The sequence below is a fragment of the Anopheles coluzzii genome, chromosome 3 (genome assembly GCF_943734685.1).
Source record: "Anopheles coluzzii chromosome 3, AcolN3, whole genome shotgun sequence".
Taxonomy (NCBI): Eukaryota; Metazoa; Arthropoda; class Insecta; order Diptera; family Culicidae; genus Anopheles; species Anopheles coluzzii.
The window spans coordinates 73,697,400-73,719,949 of record NC_064671.1 but is presented as its reverse complement, the minus strand read 5'-3'; the positions used below and the strand labels follow the sequence as shown (position 1 = coordinate 73,719,949).

The following is a 22,550-nucleotide window of genomic DNA, read 5'->3' as shown; positions in this document are numbered from 1 at the left end:
GTTCATTGCCGCCCTGAGGTAACAACAGCAATCATGCCACTGTGTCCTAAGAGGGCGAGGGATCTAAGCCGCCCTGGATGCAGTGTGGAAAAGGGACGAGGACTCATGCCGTCCCGGGTGCTGCTCTGTATTATGGGGGCGAGGTTGTCATGCCGCCCCGGAGACAGCCACAGTGTCTAAAAGAGAGCGAAGGTGTCATGCCGCCCTGGATCCAGCACCACGAGCAACAGCAACGCGCAAAGGAAGGGCGAAGGATCAAGCCGCCCTGGCTGCATCGTGACCAAGAGGGCGAGGGTGTCATGCCGCCCTGGTTGCAGCATCATTAGCACCTGCATCAGCACCAGCAGCAACGGGCAGCAGGAACGTGTGAAGGAAGGGCGAGGGTCCATGCCGCCCAGCATCAACAACAGCAGTCCTGGATGCAGCATCGCAGGTTGGAATGGGGGCGAGGTGGTCATGCCGCCCCGGCTACAGCTTTGTTCGTGAGAAGGGCGAGAGTCTATGCCGCCCGTGGTTCATCTTCAGCACCGCCGCTACAAGATCGTCATCGCCGACCTGGAGCAAAGGGACGATAGCGGGGCAGAGAAAGGCGCAGGTACACGCAGCATCACCGCCGCCGCAAGTAATCGTAGCCGATGATGATCGAGCGCGATTAAAGGTGATGGCGGGGCGGAAAAGGGGTGCCGGTAGCCGTAGGGCAAGCAGAAGCGTCCGCGCCACAGCATCCACCGAATACACCAGCATCGGCCGGGGAGTGTCACCACACCGGTATTCCCTCAGTGGAATATCCCGTGTCGGTTCGACCCCTCCGGATAAATAAAGGGGGAGATGTTGTGGGCAGCCGTGCGTGCCGACCCCTGGACTTGCCGTGGCAGTTGCGCTGCCACCGGTCAACGTCCAGGGGGACGACAGTGTGTACACGCACACTGTCGCACACACTAAGCGCGCAAGGCTTAGTGTGTGCCGAGCGCCGGGCAGAGTGTGCACGAAGGCCGATCGAGCAGGAGCTCTCGGCAGGGGCGCTCGGTGCGGCTGGCGCGCGGCCTACGTTTTAACGTGTTTGTATTTCGTGTATATTATTTATAAATGTAAAGTTCTAAGTGTATAAATAAAGAGCAAATAGTGCAGTTCATAACAGTGGCTAACACACATTTTTGTGTTACGTTTTTCCTATGCAGCATTTGGGCTCTGGGTGTTTAGAGAACTTAAAAACAATTGATGTGCCACATTTAGCTTGCGTAAAACAAAATAAATATAATAAATGCTAAACTTGGTTGTATGGCACCGTTAGATTTTTTGAATTGTCCTGGAACTATTTTCAATGACTTAGTTGCATTGAATTGGAGTTAATTTTAAGATTTTTTTTGTACAACAACCGTTGTCGGTCAAGGCCTGCCTCTAACCACTACTGGGCTTGGCTTTCAGTGACTTATTGATTTACCATAGCAAGATAGTCAGTCTTACGTATGGGTACGGTCCATTCGAGGCTTGAACCCATGACAGGCATGTTTTTTTGTTGTTCATTTTAAGAACAGCAATACCTATTTCTAAATTAGAATAGAACGAAGTAGATTGAACTCATAGCCCCAAGCGCCACAGATTAAGCCTAAACGACTGGAAAATTGAATATCCATAGAAAAAAAATGAAAGCTCTACAGCTTCATTGGTTTGATCAATAGATGGCGTATTACAACTCATCATTATATTGCTATCCGTTTCTTGCAATGTGTTTCGACAAGTTTCATCTTATCATCACTCGTACGACGTAACAACAATGCCCATCATGTGTTCAAGTCCCGAATAGACCGTGCCCCATACGTAGGACTGACTATCCTGCTATTGTAAATAATAAGTCACTGAAAGCCAAGCTCACTTCACTAGTGGGTACAGGCAGGCCTTGACCGACAGTGGTTGTTGTGCCAAAGAAGAAGAAGAAGAAGAAAAAGAATAAGTATGGGTGTACAGTCTGAACTCACTGGTTGAACTTCGATTGCCTGCCAACTATTTTCCACGTTTTTCCATACAACAAAATTCTGAATTTTTTGCCAGCAAGCTATGAGATTTTTGTGAAATTTTCAAAAACCGGGTTTCCCATACAAACGCATGCTTTTTAATTGAACTGTCATCCGGCTATCGAGCGTTCAACTAAAAAGCATGCCAACTAAAAAGCGTTCAACTATTGAATTCTGACTGTAGTATTTAAGCCGTTCTAGTTCTAGAGCTGAATAACTTCAATGTAAAACCATACAATAGTACAGAGGGAAGGAGAAAACACTTAAAGCGAAGAAAGCTCTACTGTGTGGTTATACCAGTAACAGATGGCGCCACCAGCTTTTTTGCTATTTTTAGAATGCATCATTCGTTTATCGTCTGCTAAACGAAGCCTTTTTAGATTCCTATTAATTTGAGAACTTGAGCCGTTTATATCCCGTTTAGTGGTCGTTTAGTGGATTTGTGGCACTTAGGGTTGGTCTCATCTTGAAGTTTATAGTTTTAAAGCAAATTGCACCGGCGTTGCTAGTACCATAATTTCAATACCAATCAACAATAAGGGAAAGTGAAAGCTTACAGAAATAAATTCTCGAAAATCTTACAGTGGAAAAAACACAAATAAATACGAAATAGAAACTAGAAAAATTAATGTTGAATGTAGAAACTAGAAAGGAAAAGTAACATTTCTGCATTCAGTAACGAGGTCGTAATCTGCCGAACGAAAACTTTACAAGCAGTGCGAGTAGTGCCCCTCAATCCCTAATGCAAATTATGCTGATCCTGTTTGCATTCAATTAAAATATTTGACATGTTAAATCGTGGTATTACGCGTGTTATAATTCATGCATAGCAATATAAATGTATTCTTAAAAAAATACAGTAACTTTTCTTCCTTGAAAATGCAGCCAAAAAAGGAAAGCGAATCGGAAACAATATTCATTATCCTATCCTTTTTTTGTGCTTGATTTCTCTCTATCACTTCCATCTTGCCGCACAGCCACCAACTGGATGAGTGAAATACTAATTAAAATATTGAAATGAGTTTTGCGAAATTCTGATCCCCCCACGCAGTAGCAAACGCGGCCCAGGGAATCATTGTGCGCAACCACCGTACCGTACCACCCAGGTGCCAAATGGCCAAATTGCAAATGACGAGCCAGCGAACAAAGCTGCCCGAAAAGAAGGGCCAGAAAACCAAGTCTGTGGAAAGCTTTCCGGAGAAGGGAAATAAAAATTGGAATCATGCCACGATCGGAGCGGTCTGTGTGTGTGTGTATGTGCCGCAGCCGAAAGAAGTCTCTAATTACCTGAAATGATTAATATGGTACGCGCGCTGCTCCCGGTGACTTTCGGTAAAGCGCACGGACAAGACGATGATAACTTTGCACCGAGAGGCGGTTAAAGTTTGACCGTGAATGGTGTACTGGTAAAGGATGAGCGCATTGGTTTGGCAGTGGAAAAGGACAGGGAGTGCCAACGAAGGGAGTCAATTAGCCGAGCTTTAGAACGCAGTACGACTGCTCGCTGGCGTATTGCTGGAAGAGTGTGAACTGTGTCAAAGTCATTTTAAGGTATACTTTCTTTTTTTATTAAATCTGGCATAGTTCCAAAGTTATGCTGGGTACGTCAATCGCTTGATTAGGATAACAGACTCTAATTTTGTTGTAGATAAAGGCTAGCCAAAGGGATTTTCTAGAAGAGTTTGAGAAACATTTATTGCATCAGTAGCTCCTATTAAGATCAAAGGCTGAGAGGAATATGCTTGGTAAGGATTGTTGCTAAAAATATATAAATCGGGTCTGCTTGCAATATTAAACGATCGGATTGTTACTTGCAGAAGATTGTATTAGATACTATCCCGAAACCTTCGATGCATCTTCTTTGCACGGACGAAACGGACTGCACTATGGACTTGAGCCTAAGCTAACTTTGATCTGAACTCGATTGTTCTCTGTTAATACTTCTAGCGTTTATTCGTAGTTGGCATTGACCTTTTATTGAGAGTAGTGATGGGAAAAATGAAGATTTCGTCGGAATCGATTCCGGCTAGCTCCGAAGTTTTCTGGAATCGATTTCGGATAGTAGGTCCGGAATCAGTTTCCGGAATCGATTCCGGAATCGGCTCCAGAATTGGTTCCGGAATTGGCTCCGGAATTGGTTCCGGCATCGGCTCGGGAATCGGAATTGGCTCCGGAATCGGAATTGGTTCCGAAATCGGAATTGGTTTCGGAACTGATTCCGGAATCAAAATCGACTCCGACATCGGAATTGACTCCGAAATCAGAATTGGCTTCGAAACGAAGTCGGTTTCGGCATCTTCATAGGAATAGGCGTTTTGGGTCCAATGATGCTATGTGTTCATAGCGGCATAGAATCAAAGTTTACTTGTAAATGATCTATTCACATGGAGATTCCCGGACTTATTTCGCTTCCCACACATCTTATTTCAATTCAAACCATTCCATTTCTGGAGTCAAGCCTGATTCCGTCACCGTAGCAAATTGCGATTCTGATTCTGATTCCAGAGCCGATTTCAATGCTGGAATCGATTCCGGAGCCGATCTCGGAATCGATTTCGGAGCCCATCCCGGAATCGATTCCGGAGTCGACTCCGGAATCGGCTCCGGATTCAACTCCGGAATCGGCTCTGAAACCAACTCCGGAATCGGATCTGGAACCAACTCCGAAATCGGCACTGGAACCAACTCCGGAACCAACTCCGGAATCGACTCCGGAATCGGAATCGATTCCAGCATCGGAATCGGCTCTGGAATTGATACCGAACACGGAATCGGATTCGGGTAGGTCCGATTCCGAGCTCCCACCACTAATTGAGAGAGCATTTGATTCGTCTGAGGTTGCAGAGTGGTGTGATCGTGTGTTATCACCTTAATCAGCTGATAGCTTCAGTAACTCCGGTCAGCTTCTGATCGATGATCTACCGATCTTCTTTCATGGCGAACTCCATCTGGATAAACAGTGCCAACTGAAGATATCCCATCGCTAGAGAGGAATAAATCTGAGAAATTACCGACACCGACCATTCACCATCGATAAAAAAGAACACTGGAGAAATGTACATTAATAATTTACTAACGGAAGATGATCTCTTCGTTCTGTGATACAACACAACTGTTCAACACACTATGGACGATTGACTTTCTTTCCCCCTTTACATGCCGACGGAGTTTAAATGTTGCTATCGGTTGAGCTTATCTGCATGCGTAGTACAACCAGTATATGATTAAACAGAAGAAAGAGTTCACAATTCTGCTGTGTGTGCAACCATACCATCTACCAAACATATAAGATCAGAACACGTGTGATGGTTTTTTTTTTAAATTGTATTTATTCATATTACACGCATCACGCGATCACGCATCAAACTTCACGAATCAACATTCTTGAGTATGCCATACCAGTATGAGCCGATTTGTAGTGGTACCATACCATAGCTTTTGCATCCTCAGTATTCTTGTAACGTCCATTAAGATTGACATGGTGGCATTCCTTGTACCACCATGCTCCCTCATAATTCACAGCACAGTTTGTGCTTCCACTTTTATCATTGTCTCGATCTTTGGTTGTAAACTTCATACCCTTATGGTACGTCAATGAGTCACCTGCCGTTCCTGTGTACGATCCCAGCTTTTTTAACTCATATTTCTCCTCCTCACTGCCAATCTCGAACTCACTATACCGTGCGTACACGTAGTTTCCATTGAAATCTTTCAGCTCCACCAGCAGCTCATGCTTTCGTGCCGACGTAATCTGATGCAAGTGTTCCAGCCCGAGCCAAAACTCTCCATCGACGCTTCCGAAACCGTTCTGATACGCTTCCCCATTGCGGTAAAAGTCCACCGAACCATTAAAACGATACTGAACCACTAACCAACCTCCGCCGAAACTGGTCTCTTCGCAAAGTGCCAGGAAGGGTTCATCGTTCGCGGTAGGTTGTATTAAGTGCTTTCCCGTTACGCCCTTGCACGAACTGATGGGGCTTTTCGTCTCGGTAGTGTCTGAATAGTCCCTGAGCAGGGCGCGATCTTCCTTTGCAACTAACATTTGGATATGCTTTCGCATCAGTTCATGGTTGGCGCAGGCAGTCTGCTGGGAGAGCACTGTATTAGACTGCGTTTGCAGTACGGTCAGATTGTGGCCGATCGTTTGACTGAGCTGGTTGATGGCCCACAGTAGCCCTTCGGAGAGAGTCTTTTGCTCCGACAGCTTCTGTTCGATCGTCTCTCGATCTTCCTTCATGGTGAAATCCATCTCCATCAGCTTGTACTGGAGGTATTCCAACTTGGCCGTAATGATTTCATACCCATACCCGGTGAGGGAAGAATTTGTGCCATTTTGCTCGACGCCGCACACTTTCGGTGCAGAAAACAAAACTACCACAAAGCACAAGAACACTTTATTAACGCCCATGGTCAGAGCTAGAACCAATTACTAGAATGATTTTGAGGAATGATACTGAGCAAGCAGCGGCGTATGTAGCTTCCTTTTATAGTTCCGCGTTTTTAGTTGGTTATCTGTTTAGTGATCTGTGCTATTCGCATGCATAGAACGGTCGGTTCGGATGCGGTCTCAAAAAGTGTGATAACGTAGGCAAAATTATGCGGTCATACCCTTATCAGTCGCTTAGCTTGCTGTTTTAGTTGAGTTGTTTTATCTCAAATTTTGGGGACAGTAAGGCTAATTGTAAATGTAAATGCGACCTTTTCTATTAACGTTACCTATCGCTTGCGGTTATTTGATTATTATAGTAGCGAGCTACAAATTACCATTTGATTAATTCTTTAACATCATCAATAGCATTCCGGAGAGCTACTTGTTAAAATGTTACAAACATTTCACTTTCAACAATTGGCATATAAGTTAATTACAACAACATGTTCTATGTTCTAAATCTATGTCAATCTATGTTCTAAATCTATGTAAAAATACAAAAAAAAAGAAAGTGCTCCAAAAGATATTTGTCGGTGAAGAAATAGCAACGAGTCCTCGAGTCAACCGCATTTTAACCGCATCTTTACTGTTTAAGAACGGTGTTGCAGCCATGTAACCAACGACAAGTGGTCATGTATTTCTTCAGTTGTGTAGCTTTAGTAGCTTGTTGACCCAATGACACGCACTTACCTTTAGGAATTAGGTGAATAGTGAAGTAATGATGCAAACTTAGTTGAGTTAATCAATTATATTTGATATATTTTCTCACTAATGCATGCAATCACACATTTGTTTTAGCAAAAGATGCTTTTGTTTTACTGTTTTAAAATAATGTTACTAACAACAGCACCTTATCGGTTATGTTTCCCGAATCATCATTCTTGAGTATGCTAAACCAATAGATTTTAATTTATAGGTGAACCATACCATACTTTTTAAGTCCCAAGCATTCTTATAACGTCCATTAAGATTGGACAGGTGAAATTCCTTGTACCACCATGCTCCCTCATAATTCTCAGCAAGGTTCATACTTCTACTTTCATCATTATCTCGATCTTTGGTTGTAAACTTCATACCCTTATGGTACGTCAATGAGTCACCTGCCGTTCCTGTATACGATCCCAGCTTCTTTAACGAATATTGCTCCGCCTCACTGCCGATCTCGAACTGATCGTACCGTGCGTACTTGTAGTTTCCATCGAAATCTTTTAGCTCCACCAACATCTCATGCTCTCGTTCTGAAGTAATCTGATGCAAGTGTTCCAGCCCGAGCCAAAACTCTCCATCGACGCTTCCAAAACCGTTCCGGTACTCTGTCCAATTGCGGTAAAAGTCCACCGATCCGTTGTAACGATGCTGTAACACAAGCCAACCTCCACCGAAAGCAGTCTGCTCACAGTATCCCAGGAATGGTTCATCGTTTTCAGCAGGTTGTATTAGATACTTTCCTGACAATTCCGAAGGCTCCTCTTTGCACGATGGAAATGAGATCGTTCGAGCGTACGATGCGGAACTGATCAGAAATCGAGCAACATCTTTGTTCGATGCTAGCGTTTGTATCTCCTTTCGCATCCGTTCCTGATTGGCTATGGCTGCCTGCTCGTTAAGAATGTTATTCAACTGGTTCTGTAAAGTGGTGAAATTGTTACCCATCACTTGGCCCAGCTGTGATAGCTTCTGATCGGTGGTCCTTCGATCCTCCTTTATCGCAAAGTCCATCTCGGTAAGCTTGTGCTGCAAATAGTCCAGTTTGACTGTTAAGGTTTGATATTCAAACCCTTCGAGGGACAATTCGGTGGCGTTTTGTTCATCGCCCTGAACTTTAGTTGGAGATAACACAAGAAACACTAAGTACAACAGCACTCTAAAGACGCACATGATGGAATAATGCTGAACAGTGGCAAATGCAGCTCCGTTTTATACCGTTCTAGCGAAGTGCAATGCCAACTTGGGGACAAAATATAGGGAGTAGGAAGCTTATCACCATTACAATGTGGCAATATATATCGTACAATATAGGGTTCAGAGTGTGGTTAAATTTAAATGTAGTAGAACCACCTTATCGAACTGTGTTCCACACAGCAAACCAAAAATCCCCTTCATTACCCATCAGCCCGCGTATTAATCAAATGATTGCAGCTCGCCCGTTTTGCAACCGAAGCAAAAGGGAATCCCATAAAGGAGGACCAAAGGAACTTACACTGTGCGTACACAGAGTTCCCGAAGAAATCTCCCCACTCTACCATCAGCTCGTAGGTGCACGATGTCGTCAGTCGATTCCAATCGTTCCACCTCGATCAAAAGCTCTCACTCATTGTTCCCAAATCGTTCCCAGTTGCTGTAGAAGTTCAGCCAAAATGCTCTATAAATGGTCATGATCAGGTAGATATAATTAATACAATATTTTTTTGAAATAATTCTCAGCAATGTTGCATGCAGCTTCCTTTTATAGTATCACTATTTAAAACTGACTGCTATAGTACTCTAAAAAGTACAGATGATTCCCACGGCTAGGTCTTCACATAACAAATTGTGGGTTCGAGCCTTGAATAGATCCTTCCCCCGTAGCAAGGACTGGAGCGCACCCACGACACCGATCCGACTCCGACTATTGTTAGTCCGATTCCGACTCCGGCAAAATGGAACCACTAGATCCGCCCGGAGTCGGAGTCGTCCGGAGTCGTCCGGAGTCGCCCGGAGTCGTAGTCCTCCAGAGACGTTCGGAATTGTTCGGAGTCGTTCGGAGTCGTTGGAGTCGTCCAGAGTCGTTTGGAATCGGAGTTTGTCGGAGTTAACAGGAGCCGTGTGGTTTAATGTACTTGTGATCAGACATTTCCTTTCGTTGTATTTTTTTGTCTTTCACTTTGCGCGTGCACTTCCTATACAAGCCGACCTCGGCCGACTCCAGATGACTCCGGATGACTCCGTCTGCAGCCGATTCCAAACGACTCTGGACAACTCTGACTCCGAACGACTCCGGACGACTCCGGACGACTTCGGGCGACTCCGAGCGACTCCGGACGACTCCGACTCCGGGCGACTCCTGGAAATTCCGGACAACACCGGACGACTCCGGGCATTTTCGGACGAATCCGAACGACTCCGGATATTGCAGCGCGGACCTACCCTCCGGAGTCGATTCCGAATTTATTGGAGTCGGATCGGAGACGACTCCGGATTTTTGCCAACGTTACCCTTCACTAGCAAGTACTCACTATCCAACTGCGTGGTACTTACAACAGTTGATGAGTGCCTTAGTATCTACCACAACATCCTGTAGCCACCTTTTGATAAATCACAAATATAATTTGTGATGATTAGTGAATTATAATAATTCATTAATAATATTGGCTAATTGTAATATTACTCAGACAACGTCACAACATCAAGGAATTTCGAAAGATATGCCAACCAACGAGGCAACTATGACAAAAAGAAACTCCGGCATTATTTTCGTTTTCGTTCTTTGAAGCGAAACCCTTGCGATGTAAATTAGTTTGCATTAGTGGTGCGAGCTCGGAATCGGGCCTTTGAATTGAAGTTCGGATTCAATTCCGGAGCCAAATCCGATGCTGGAATCGATTCGATTCGATACAGTATCAGAATTGACTCCACAATCGGATTCGACCTGGGAATCGCAATTTGCTCCGGAATAGGAATCAGGATTTGACTCCAGAAATGAAATTAGCTCCGGAATGAGAATCAGTTCTTGAATTGAAATAAGAAGTTTTAGCAGCGAAATTTTTAGCAGTCTAGAAATCTCCTTGAGATTGGATCATTTACTAGAAAATTTGGATTCTTAGTAACTATCAATACGTAGCATGATTGGACCCAAAGGCCTAAATTTTAATGGAGATGCCGAAACCTACTCCGATTCCGAAGTCGATTTCGATTCTGGAACCAATTCTGATTCCGAAACCGGTCAAAATTCGGTAACCAATTTGGATTCCGATTCCGGAGCTGATTCCGGACCTGCTATCCGGAATCGCTTCCAGAAAACTTTGGAGGAAAAAACTTCATTTTTCCCATCACTACTAAAAAGCTCGTATTTTAGTATTGATCCACCTGTTTTATCGTTATAATTTATTGAAGATGTACTAATATTGTAATGCCTTGTAGCGACCATGTTACGGGTTTGCTTGGTTGATTTTACAGTCTAATCCACATATTGTTTGCTAAACTTGTATAATCTGATAAATTTCAGTTGATGGTAGTAGCGCTGTCTGCAGCTACAAATACTTCCTATTGTTTGCAGTCCAAAGTTAATATGCAACTAATATCCAATTTTCTGGCAGTATTCGGTGCCACTCTATGGCACTGTGGACTAACAATTACGAGCAGATGAGGAAGAGAGAAAAAAAAACCCAATGAAATGTGTGAACAGTCTCTGCTTCGTATTGGTAATCGCCTGAACTGAATGACAGCTTCACGGCCTGCTGTACTGTTTCCTCGGTCCTTGCGTCCTCGCATATTGCCGCATTCTTTCGCCTGTATTCGAACGCCCATTCCCAGAAGTCCATTTGGAACTATTTCCGATTGCTATTCCGGTGCGAGCGACGGCCAACGAGTCAAGCCCACGAGGGCGAGGGGTTTGGTCATGTTTTTTGCGGGGACCGTAACAACAGCCTCGGCCTCGGACGACAAAGCCGGACAGCCGGGACAGCGACAAAAGATTGGAAACAGTAAATTAAGATACTTTATTTTCGATTGCGGTTTGATAATTGAATCGGCGGTGCGCCCCCTCCGGTGGTGCAAAGGGCTGAGACAGGCTCGGGACGCTTTTGGGGGATTCCGGCGAATAGTGTGCCAGGGCAGCAGCAAATTGGTTGGAAAATTAGGTGGGAAAAGCTAGACACTCAATTTTGGGGAAACCCTACTGCCGACGACTGCAACGCGCCGGTCAGAGCCAAAAAGTCTTCAGCTTACCCCGACGATGTGTACTTTTCCTTTTGTTCCAATACAACACCACACTGTGGCAGGGCAAGGTTTTGCCGTCGAGATGACCACCCAAGTAAAAGGGAAGAGGAAATCTAACTTTTCAATACTTCGGCAGTTCGCCTAATCGAATTCCGGGTACCGGTTTGGGGACGATACCCAACGAGAGGGGGGTAGTTTTAGCTAAGAAGCTATCAGGCAGAAGAAATGCGAGAAAACTACTGCACAAAGGAGTTTCCCTTCCGAGGGGGAGGCAAGAGTGCCGTGGAAACCGTCGAAAAGGTTGCAGACGCTGTTAACACCTGGTATCCTTTTGCACTTCAAGACATCAAAGAATGCCTTGACACAAGTGTCAAGAAGAGCCGGACTGGATAGGTCTGTCCGCTACCATTTTGAGTCACATTTTAGATGTATCTTAACGTGCATTTTCCAACCCATTTTTTCTTGAACCGTACTAAATTTTGTGTACTCCCGTTTAACACCGTATGCACCATATGGAGGACCGCTCAATACGCCGGAAAACTGCCAACGCACGCCACAGCTTAGCTCATCCTTCTTGCTTATGCGGCATTCGTTACACCTGCGACCACTAGCTGCTCGCTTTTTTCGGGAGTAGAAGTGCAATGCCGCATGCCCAAGATAAATTGTGGTTTTCCAGTTGAAATTGAAAAATGACTGTCTGTGTGGTTAATTCAATACTGAACGGATCCACCGTGTCCGTTACTCCGGTTCGACGTGCGACGAGCGACACGGACACGACACCTTGCGCGTTTAGCAGCGCACCCACCGTTGCGTGAAGAACCCACCACGCGGAGATGATTGGAATAGTTTGGCGTTTAGATAGTTTTTTCCCCCACCCGGAGAGCTGCTTTTACCCTTCTGCTCGCTGTTTTGGGGGTACTTCAAACTCCAATCCCGTTCCTCCGTTTGCGTTTCACTTTATATTGTAAACTATATTGCACAACTTTGATGAAGTTCGGCAAGGTTTTTTTCGGACGGGTATGTCTGAGATCCAATCACGCTGTGTAAGCGCGTTCCCTTTGTTCATCAGTCGCGAGGAAATCGAGAGAGGGTTTGACCTTCCCCTTCAGCACGCAAACGACCGCTATGATTAAACGAAACTGTCTATGGTTGCAGTTTTTCATTCCGCTTCCAATACGTTTAATATGCAATGTTTTCCTTACCTTCCCTGCGGCTCTCGAGTTACCACAGCGACCAGCGAATGTGAAGAAATTGTCTCCCCTTTACTCTCGACGAACGGTACTCTCTGTCTCTCTCTTCCTGTCTATTGATTCTCGCGAACGTGGTTAAAGTTTAACTGCCACGCGGGTTGGGCGGGCGATAAATTGTTACTTTCACTTACCATGGATGCTGGACGCAGTAGGCGAGCTGTTTGGTGTGTCCCTTCTGGCGAGCGGCACAGAACTTGCGTGGCGTTTTTCTCCTTTTTCGGCTCGCAAAATGGACGCTTGTTGGAAGCTGGTTACAGCCAGCGGTGGCTAGAACGACGGAACAGCAGCAGCAGCAGCAGCCTTGTGTCGGATGATTGTGGTTTTCGTAGTGGGCGAGTCCGTACGAACGGCTTTCGCCCCCGGGAGGACAAGTTCACGATAAATCTTCCCGCCGTTTGTGATAATCGTTTTATGAAGATTTTAAATTGTACTATCGGACAGACACACACACCCACACTCACACTTCTGGCGGTTTGGGACCGTTCCAGCCATCTTTACCGCGACCACGGCGGGCTCGGTGTCGTTAGGTTTAATTGCATTTTAAACCGCTGTTTTATTAAACCAAACGTACGACACCTTCTTCTTGTTCGTGCTTCTAACTTAACATGAACAGTCACTTGTGGTTGGAAACAGTTTTCAGCCGAACATTGCCGTACAAACACGCCCGATTTGACCGATTTTTTGTTAAACGATGTTTTGTTGCCGTTTTGGTTGAGCCGATAGTAATGGTTTGTTTATTTTACTTTAAAATTAAGGGCTTTTTTTTCAAAGGTAAGACTTTGATTTATTCGCACGTTTTGTAACATTTGTTCATATTTTATAGATTCTTATTTGTTGAAATAGCAAACATGATACGAAGATGGTTTTTAAGCATTACGAGAAATGACCAAAATACACGAAAAACAGATCGTGTTAAATAAATTAGAGAAACGTTCCTTTTGCTTGTAGCGAAAGCTCTTCGAGTCATTAAGGACATTAAATGAAAAAAAAAATTAAACAAACAGATTAATTGCGTTCAATTAATTCGTTTAGCATTTCGTTTGGAAATTTCATCCATAAAAAAATAAGAAGCGAGCGATTAAAAAGTAATAATTTTAAATTAATTCGAAATTTCCGCTATTTGCAGAAACAATCAGTATCATGCTTCATTATTTTGTTATTAGCACAAAGAGAGACACATTCATTGAACAGTTGTCAGGGCGAATAAATGAAGCTTATTAAGTCTAAATAATGAAATTTAACAGTGAAATTGCCAAGAAAAATAATATTCTCGGCTCGTTCAGAAGAGCAGCGTTTCCTGCCTAACCACAAGGAACAGCTCATCGTCCGGCGAAAAGCTGTGCATCATGCGCAGGGTATGCACCAGCTTATGCTGCATTGCCGTTAGCTGATGCTTCGTGTAGTACCGTTCGTCCTGGTTCATGTGCCATAGAAGCATCAACAATTTTGTCTCCACCTTAGGCAGCAATTCCAGATTCCGAAGCAAGGTGGCTTCCTCCGGATCGGTATACGCACATTCCACGTGTGATTGGCATGCCCCGCAGCTACATTGGAAAAGGTAGCAATCCTGCAGGTATATCCCTCTGATTGACCGTCCGTAACGGATCGTACAAGTCCTGAAAAAAGTGGAAATCCCGTTACGGAAGAAAGTTTGAACGAGCAATATGATTTGAATTTCCGGCCACACTTACCCGTAGTTGTCGAACAGCTGCTCTCCGGCAGCGATCGGCCGGATGGCCATAATAGCACACCGTCCGTCGAGCAAATTGATCGGGACCACGTTCGGTACGCAGCTATGGTTCAGCATGCTGGACAGCGGGTAAACGGCCATCGCATGCGGTCGCTCTTCAAAATGTGTTGGTTTTCCTTCCTCACTGTCGTAGTCGAAATAATCGTTTAACTCATCCCCAACCTTTTCCTTAGTATCTTCATCCTCCTCATCTTTTACCTCCACCGCTTCCATGTGATGCACCCGCTTCTTGTTGATCAGGGAAGTTTGCACGTGGCGTAGCAGCAGATCGAACAGAAGTTTGCTTCTTGTCGGACTCGACTCACACAGCGGTCCAAAGTCTGTGCGTTCCAACAGTAACCGGTGCACGATGGAGGCGAAAAATATTAGCTCCGCCAGATCTTTCCGACAACGCCGCTTCTGGTTCGTGGCGAGCACTTGTACCGTGTCGTAGATATCGCTGACCGTTGCGTTGTTCCAATCCATCGTAAATGCATTTACATTTGTTTCGTCCAGCGTGTTCAGATGATCATTCCATCCCCCGAGATCCTGGTCGAAGGATGCGATGGCCGTGGCAACCGTACGCAATCCCACCATGCCCCCAAACAAGTGACCAACAATGCGCCAACAGTCACGCAGCACGCCACACTCGTATCGATGATACTGCTTGTGCGCTTTGTCCCGACATTCTTCCGAACAGTACATCGTCACGGTGCATCCCTCGCAAGGAATCAGCGTAAATCTGTCCTCATTCTGACAAAACGCGCAACGTACATGTCGTTCCACGTCGATGAGTAAGTTTGCGTACGGCTTCTCAATCAGCAGCACGTCCCCTGCCTTCAGATGCTTCGTCGTCACCAAATGACGACCGAATTCACTGTCCTGGCGCAGCTCCACACATTTCACCAGCTGGGGAACGTTTGCGTGTGCCTCGTAGCTCAACTTCGGTGCCGGATGGCCCGAGGAACGAAGCCGATACTTTCCAGGCGTATGTTTAACCCTGTCCGGAAATACGGGAGGGTCGTGTTGGATGCATCGCTTCACGTGCTGCTCGCGCTTGTTCAGCTTGTCCGCCAATCGTGCTGGGTAGTTCGAGGCCCTTGCTAGGCGTATATTTTCCAAACACTCCTGGTACAGGCCAAATTTAAGACAGACCGCGGACCGATTACCGTACGCAAGCGCTCTTGTTTCGGAACCCTGCGCCGAGTATGAAATGCTTTCATTGTAGTATCGCAGTGCCTGTAGGTACTTCTCTTCCATCGGCAGCGCGAACAGTTCATTGCCAAGGACGCGGGCAGCAAGCGCTTTCGCATTATCCTTTGCGTCGGGCTGCAGCTGAAGCCGTTCGTGAAACGGGAACCTGCGCAGAAAGTCATCGATCTTACACTTAATGATCGTGGCAACCCTGTCATCGTCCGGCTGGTTTTGGGTGGACTCGATGATGCGCTGCTGGAGCGTTTCCTCCCAAAGTTGACCAAACAGCTTGGTCACGTCGTAATTCTTGTCACTGAGCGGTCCGTACATACTCACGACCGTGTTTGGCTGGTTTATGTGTTAAAAAATTCTAAAATTGAAATAAAATCAATAACCAACAGCAATTTGCATCCAGGACCAGATGATAAAACTCACGCGGAACAAAGAGGAATGTAATTGTAACGGCTGTATTGTTCATTACTGCGAAAAGCAACATGAAAGAACAGGTTCACCGCGCCTGCTGCAGCGGGCAATATTGGCATTGTTCTGGGGTTTACCCAATTAACAAAAAACCCAAATCAGCCCAAGTGTATTTGTACTAAATTTTTGTTCTCGTCATGTTCAATTGGTGCTCGAATCACCCATTCAGGCCTTATTAAGGGCGGTGGCAACGCTCATCGGATGCGATTTTATCGGACGTGTTTTATATGGGATTTGACAGATAACGTCGGACGTGCGATTTCGTCGTCCGACGTTATCTGTCAAATCCCATACAAAAATTTGACAGGCCGTCCGATAAAATCGCATGCGAAAAAGCGTTGCCACCGCCCTAAACGGAGAAAAATACTGTTATTTCTCGCTCGGCATTGACAGATGTGTCCATCTTTGATTTTGGCACAAGTATACCTCTCGTAGTGAGAATATGATGATAGAATTGTTATGTTACTCTTCACGTTAATGTTTAAATCTATTGCAAGGTGCCTAGATAGACTATAGTTGGATCCTTCTCAATCCAAGTAACATTTGTTCTAAATTTTTAACCATGATCTGCCCGAATGGTGCTCGAAATAGTAAAAATTATAGATTTTTGCGTGATAAACCGCGTTGAAAGCCCTAAAATTTCGTTTGTGCGTGTGCGACCTTCACCTGACCTTTGGTTCTATTGGATGATGATGGTGTCTAATCCGTTTTAAATTCATTTGGTGTACTATTTGGCGTATAAAGAATGCCCATTTCATGCTGCGTTATTTCGTGAAAATTCGGTTTTTTTTTTTTTTTTAAATGACTATACGTCCAGTAATAACCCAAGTGCCAAACAAATCCACTAAACGACCACTAAAAGACTTCTAAACGACTCAAGTTCTCTACCTAAACGGAATATAGAAAGACTTCGTTTAGCAGACGGCAAACGACTCATGCATTCTAAAAATAGCGAAAAAGCTGGTGGCGCTCTCTGTTGGTGGGATACCCCAACCAGTTGAACTTCATCGCTTGGAGGAGAGCTTTCTCATTTCCTCTGTACTGTTGTATGGTTTCGCATTGAAGTTATGCATCGCTAGAACTAGAACGGCGATACGATTGTTTAAATACTAAACTCCAACGGAAACCTTCAGCACTGAAGCAAGTGAGATTTAAGTAATGTTCGTTAGTGTTGATACCCACGTATCTGACCACACGACCATTCATATAGATTTTTGCTCTGGAAGTTAGAAGGCTATATAGGTCATGATAAGATGAAACTTGTCGAAACACATTGCAAGAAACGGATAGCAATATGATGATGAGTTGTAATACGCCATCTATTGATCAAACCAATGAAGCTGTGGAGCTTTCATTTTTTTTCTATGGATATTCAATTTTCCAGTCGTTTAAGCTTAATCTTAAATAAAATAAAATAAATAAAATAAAATAATCTGTGGCGCTTGGGAAGAATTGGATTCGTTATTTTCAAAAGAATAGAGAAGAAAGCAACGACATAGCCACGTCACAGTCGATTTTAAGGGGCTTGCTGTATAAGTCCCTTAAACTGGTAGTTTGAAGATATTTTAATGAGCCACTTTAAGGGAAATAGCTTGAAACCCCGATTTTTTGAGCTCGAATATGTCAATTGCCATTTATGAGCATGAATTATTAAGAATTTTAATTATTTCCCTTACATTGACGCATTAAACTTCTCTTAAACTACACCAATTTAAGGGAATTTAGTAAAAGCCCTTTAAAGTCAAATACGATGAAAATTTTTGGTTTCTTTCTTTTGTTTTTGCCGGAAAATAACGTTTCTTATCGATAGAATAGGTAATTTTCAGTTTCTTCTTCTTTTTTTGGTCAACAACCGTTGTCGGACAAGGCCTGCCTTGTACCCACTTGTGGGGTTGGCTTTCAGTGACTAATTTATTTCCTCCCATAGCAGGATAGTCAGTCCTACGTATGGCGGCACGGTCCATTTGGAATGGACCTTGAATGCATGACAGGCATATTATTAAGTCGTACGAGTTGACGACTGTAGCACGAGACTGGCTGGTTTCCAGTTTAATACTTAAAAAACGGAAAATTTTCACAAAATAACGTCCCACAAAATTATCTAGCATTCTTTATCAATAACCAAAGCTATAAATGGAAAATTACCTGAACGTCATTGTGTATGGAGAGAAGAACGTATAATTTACGGATAAATAGAATCTTGGCGGTTTCAGTTGATCACACACAAATCCACAATCTCAGGCGTATCGAGTACTAGTCGAGCAGATATGGAAAATCATTTTCGAGCAACTGTCACATGGGCTGGGATCCTTGATGGCATTTTTGTTAGGCTGGAAATAGACGAACCGAGATCGTCGCGGTACCGCGAAATTCGCGCTTTGTTTATAACAGTTGTAGAACAGTTGGGCTGTCAAATCTTCCGCGCCTCCGATCGCGCCTGCTGTTTCGCAGACATACCCAACTTCGGTATTCCGGAGATTTTCGCGGTAGCGCGAACCGATTGCTATCACTTTTTCTGGTGAATTCGTTTGAAAAAACGTGTAGGGAAAAGAGTTTTGTATTTTATTTTGCATAAACCATGTGAAATAACCAATTTGATTCGAAAATTGATAAACATTATTTCTTCTTGGCACATTCAATCGTCACCAGACCTCGGATGGTTCCATACACGAACCGCGATTATCTCGCCTATCTGTCAGATTTTATAACAGAATTGACAGCTCAAGTCATACGCGATTTTCGCGGTACCGCGACGATCTCGATTCGTCTATTTCCAGCCTTATTTGGGTACGCTTAACATCAGATCAATGTCAGTTGGGTCCTGCTGCGCAGCAAGCGCGGCAAACCTGTTCCTTCCTGTACAGTTTCATCATAACTGACATCACAGTCTATCGAAAACAAAGCAATTTAGGTGCGCAATTGTTTGCCGGCGAACGTCCCTGCCACGCTCTGCTCCCAATTGTTTCTCGTGAGTTGTATCATATAACCTAGTCCAGCTATGTGTTGTTCATATTTTAATGTCCATTTCAGACTTGGTTAACCGCCTGAAAAACTCATACCCAAATATGTCGGAGAAGCTCAGTGACGACAAATGCAATGTAACGAAGCTATTTGGTGAACTGTGGCGAGAATCACTCAAGCAGCGCATCATCGAATCCACCAAAGACCAGCAGGATAAAGAAAAGATAGCCGAGATCATTAAGCGCGAAATCGATGAGTTTCTGCGCACGTTCCCGTTTCGGGATCGGTTTAAGCTGCAACCCGACACAAAGGACAACGCGAAAGCGCTTGCGGCCCGTAACCGTGGCAATGAACTGTTCACCCCTTTGATCGGTGAGTACTTGGAGTCGCTCCAGCACTACAACGAAAGTATCGCGTACTCGGAGCCAGGTTCCGAAGCAAGAGCGCTCGCGTACGGTAACCGTTCGGCGGTCTGTCTGAAGTTTGGCCTGTACGAAGAGTGCTTGGAAAACATACGCTTAGCAAGGGCCTCGAAGTATCCGGTGCGATTGGCGTACAAGTTGAAGAAGCGCGAGCAGCACGTGAAGCGATGCATCGTTAAAGATGCTGGTGTATTTCCGGACAAGGTTAAACATACGCCTGGAAAGTACCGGCCACGTGACTCGGGCCATCCGGCACTGCAATTGAGCTATGAGGCACACGCAAACGTTCCCCAGCTAGTAAAATGTGTGGAACTGCGTCAGAATAAGGAATACGGTCGTCATTTGGTGACGACGCAGAATCTGAAGGCAGGAGACGTGTTTTTGATTGAGATGCCGTACGCAAACTTGCTATGTGACACAGAACGGTATAAACGTTGCGCTTTTTGTCAGAATGAGGACACGTTTACGCTGATTCCTTGCGAGGGATGCACCGTGGCGATGTACTGCTCGAAGGAATGTATGGACAAAGCGCACAAGCAGTACCATCGGTACGAGTGTGGCGTGCTGCGTGACTGTTGGCGCATTGTTGGCCTTTTGTTGAAGGGCATGGTGGGATTGCGTACGGTTGCCACGGCTTTTGCATCCTTCGACCAGGATCTCGAGGGATGGAATGATCATCTGAACACGCTGGACGAAACGAATGTGAATGCATTTACGATGGATTGGAACAACGCAACGGTCAGCGATATCTACGACACGGTACAAGTGCTCGCCACGAACCAGAAGCGGCGTGGTCGGAAAGATCTGGCGGAGCTAATATTTTTCGCCTCCATTGTGCACCGGTTACTGTTGGAACGCACAGACTTTGGACCGCTGTGTGAGTCGAGTCCGACAAGAAGCAAACTTCTGTTCGATCTGCTGCTACGCCACGTGCAAACTTCCCTGATCAACAAGAAGCGGGTGCTGCACATGGAACGCGAGGAGGACGATGAGGAGGAGGAGGACAATTATTTCGGCTTTGGCGATAGCGTTGACGAAGCGAAAGAAATTAACCACTCAGAGCAAACGCATGCGATGGCCGTTTACCCGCTGTCCAGCATGCTCAACCACAGCTGCGTACCGAACGTGGCCCCGATCAATTTGCTCGATGGCCGGTGTGCTTACATAGCCGGTCGACCAATCGCTGCCGGAGAGCAGCTGTTCGATCTTTACGAGTAAGTGTGTGCGCTGCGCCTTTTTACGGTAAGGTGTGTTTCTCACTCAAATCTCTGTTTATATTTTCTTTCCAGTGTTTCTTCGATCAATTACCACTGGTCGCTCAGAAAATATAGCCTGAAACGCACCTTCTTTTTCAAGTGTCACTGCGCAGCATGCCAACAAAATGTGCACGTCACTCTCGACAGTGTCGTCCGAGCGGATCCCAACTATACCCTGCTGCTGCGCGTGCTGGATAAGGTGGAGCATAAAATACCGTTCCTGGTGCAGTACTTGAACCATGCGGGGCGGCACTATCCTAAGCATTATTTAATGGCTACCGAACTGCTGCTGCCGCACGCCTTGCGCATGAGGCACGGCTACTGCAAGGATGATGATATACGTAACCCGATTCGGGAGGTCGACGACACGGGTTTGGTAGCTACTTTGAGTCGAATTCTACTAGCGAGTCAGATATAGTGGAGCAAATCGAGGAGTTTTTGTGTGTGTAGATTTCGTTCACCTTCAAAGAGGAGTACTAATCTACTGAAGAAGAATGCCATTATTATGTTCTGTTTTACTATTAGAATATAATCGAACTTTTATGCTGCTCCTACTACAGCAATAATATAGTTGATTTGAATTTTCAGCGTTTTTTTCCTTTTCATTACCAAACTAAACAAGCAAATCTTAAAAAGAAATCGCACGGGGTTAGCGTTTTTGTTGGCTGTTTGTCAAATTGTCAGACTGTACAGCGTTGATAACAGTTTTATCCCTAATAAAACAAACAGCAATTTCGTTTGATTTTCGTTCCGAAAAACGAAGCGTTACATTTCATTTGCATGGTTTCGACCTTATAATTAACAATTTGCAAGGTGAAAAACGACCGTAATGAAAACGTTATGACAACCGACTAGTAACGCTCGTTTTTGTAAACGGAATTTTCCACAGTTGTAATAACAATAATAGGAAAACATAGGTTAAATTTGTATTCAATTGTTGGTTTGGACTGGACTGTAGTTTATCTCTATCTCTAACAGCAATTTAGTTTGGATTTTGTTGTGTCTTCGGGTGGACCGACCGATAAAAAGAAGCGTTACAATGAGTTAGGCCGCTGCCAGACAATTAAAAAAACTACCGTAACGAAAAAGTTGGGCAACCAAAAAGTAACTCTTGTTACGCAAATAAAGCAAATAATAAGTTTGTTTTATTTTCTTCATTTTTTATGAGAATAACAGGTATACTTAAGTGTAATTTGTGTTAACTTGTCGGTATGCGCTGCAGAACGATACTAAAATTCAAGTGCCACAAATCCGCTAAACGACCACTAAACGGGTTCTAAATGACTCAATCTGTCTAACTAAACGGAATATAGACAGATTTCGTTTAGCAGACGGCAAACGACTCAAGCATTCTAAAAATAGCAAAAAGCTGGTTGCGCCATCTGTTGGTTGCCCAACCAGTGGAGCTTCCTCGCTTAGAAAGCTTTCTCATTCCCTTTGTACTGTTCTTTGGTTTCGCATTGAAGTTATGCATCGTTAGAACTAGAACGGAAATACGTTTGTTTAAATACTAAGCTCCATTATAAACCACCAGCACTGAGTCAAATGAGATTTGAGTAATGAATGGTCCATGGGGTTGATCCCCACGTATCTGACCACACGACCATTCATATAGATATTTGCTCGGAAAGTTGGAAGGCTATATAGGTTATAATTAGATGAAACATGTCGAAACACATTGCAAGAAAAGAAAGACAATACAGTGGAGCGCCGTTTATCCGGCTTTCCGTTTATCCGTGCCTTTGAGAAATGGCAGTTCAATACAATGATGACATTGCGTTACGAGGAGCATATTTGAAAAAGCGGTTAAACGAGCACATTTTCATAACAAAAAACACTATAATTCATGGCAAATTTCAAATATTCTTGTTGGAAAAACATGAAATGAATGAAAACT

At 44.5% G+C, this 22,550-nt stretch overlaps 4 protein-coding genes across 4 annotated transcripts; 1 reads left to right on the top strand and 3 right to left on the bottom strand.

Moving 5' to 3' along the window:
* Positions 1–5,326: 5,326 nt before the first annotated feature.
* Positions 5,327–7,082, bottom strand: LOC120959513 (ficolin-2-like). Its single transcript, XM_040382964.2, has one exon. It carries the CDS (start codon positions 6,421–6,423, stop codon positions 5,374–5,376), a length of 1,050 nt encoding a protein of 349 aa, XP_040238898.2. The 5' UTR covers positions 6,424–7,082; the 3' UTR covers positions 5,327–5,373.
* Positions 7,083–7,177: 95 nt separating this feature from the next.
* Positions 7,178–8,740, bottom strand: LOC120959631 (ficolin-2-like). Its single transcript, XM_040383190.2, has one exon. The coding sequence runs from the start codon at positions 8,320–8,322 to the stop codon at positions 7,303–7,305; it is 1,020 nt and encodes a 339-aa protein (XP_040239124.2). The 5' UTR covers positions 8,323–8,740; the 3' UTR covers positions 7,178–7,302.
* Positions 8,741–12,108: 3,368 nt separating this feature from the next.
* Positions 12,109–16,234, bottom strand: LOC120959266 (SET and MYND domain-containing protein 4-like). Its single transcript, XM_040382543.2, has 3 exons — positions 15,970–16,234; positions 14,303–15,904; positions 12,109–14,227 (listed from the first exon to the last, which is right to left on the bottom strand). The coding sequence occupies exons 2-3, from the start codon at positions 15,862–15,864 to the stop codon at positions 13,891–13,893; spliced, it is 1,899 nt and encodes a 632-aa protein (XP_040238477.2). The 5' UTR covers positions 15,865–15,904; positions 15,970–16,234; the 3' UTR covers positions 12,109–13,890.
* A 2,586-nt stretch (positions 16,235–18,820) lies between these two features.
* LOC120958465 (SET and MYND domain-containing protein 4-like) lies at positions 18,821–22,132 on the top strand. Its single transcript, XM_040381296.2, has 3 exons — positions 18,821–18,982; positions 19,045–20,611; positions 20,687–22,132. The coding sequence occupies exons 2-3, from the start codon at positions 19,080–19,082 to the stop codon at positions 21,069–21,071; spliced, it is 1,917 nt and encodes a 638-aa protein (XP_040237230.2). The 5' UTR covers positions 18,821–18,982; positions 19,045–19,079; the 3' UTR covers positions 21,072–22,132.
* Positions 22,133–22,550: the final 418 nt, after the last annotated feature.

Excerpts from the sequence above, each read along its gene's own strand:
- LOC120959266 (XM_040382543.2), bottom strand. The coding sequence starts at position 15,864 with ATGTACGGACCGCTCAGTGACAAGAATTACGACGTGACCAAGCTGTTT. Across the intron at positions 14,228-14,302 it reads CAGCTGTTCGACAACTACGG|GACTTGTACGATCCGTTACG; the intron begins GTAAGTGTGGCC and ends CACTTTTTTCAG.
- LOC120959513 (XM_040382964.2), bottom strand. The coding sequence starts at position 6,423 with ATGGGCGTTAATAAAGTGTTCTTGTGCTTTGTGGTAGTTTTGTTTTCT.
- LOC120959631 (XM_040383190.2), bottom strand. The coding sequence starts at position 8,322 with ATGTGCGTCTTTAGAGTGCTGTTGTACTTAGTGTTTCTTGTGTTATCT.
- LOC120958465 (XM_040381296.2), top strand. The coding sequence starts at position 19,080 with ATGTCGGAGAAGCTCAGTGACGACAAATGCAATGTAACGAAGCTATTT. Across the intron at positions 20,612-20,686 it reads CAGCTGTTCGATCTTTACGA|TGTTTCTTCGATCAATTACC; the intron begins GTAAGTGTGTGC and ends TTTTCTTTCCAG.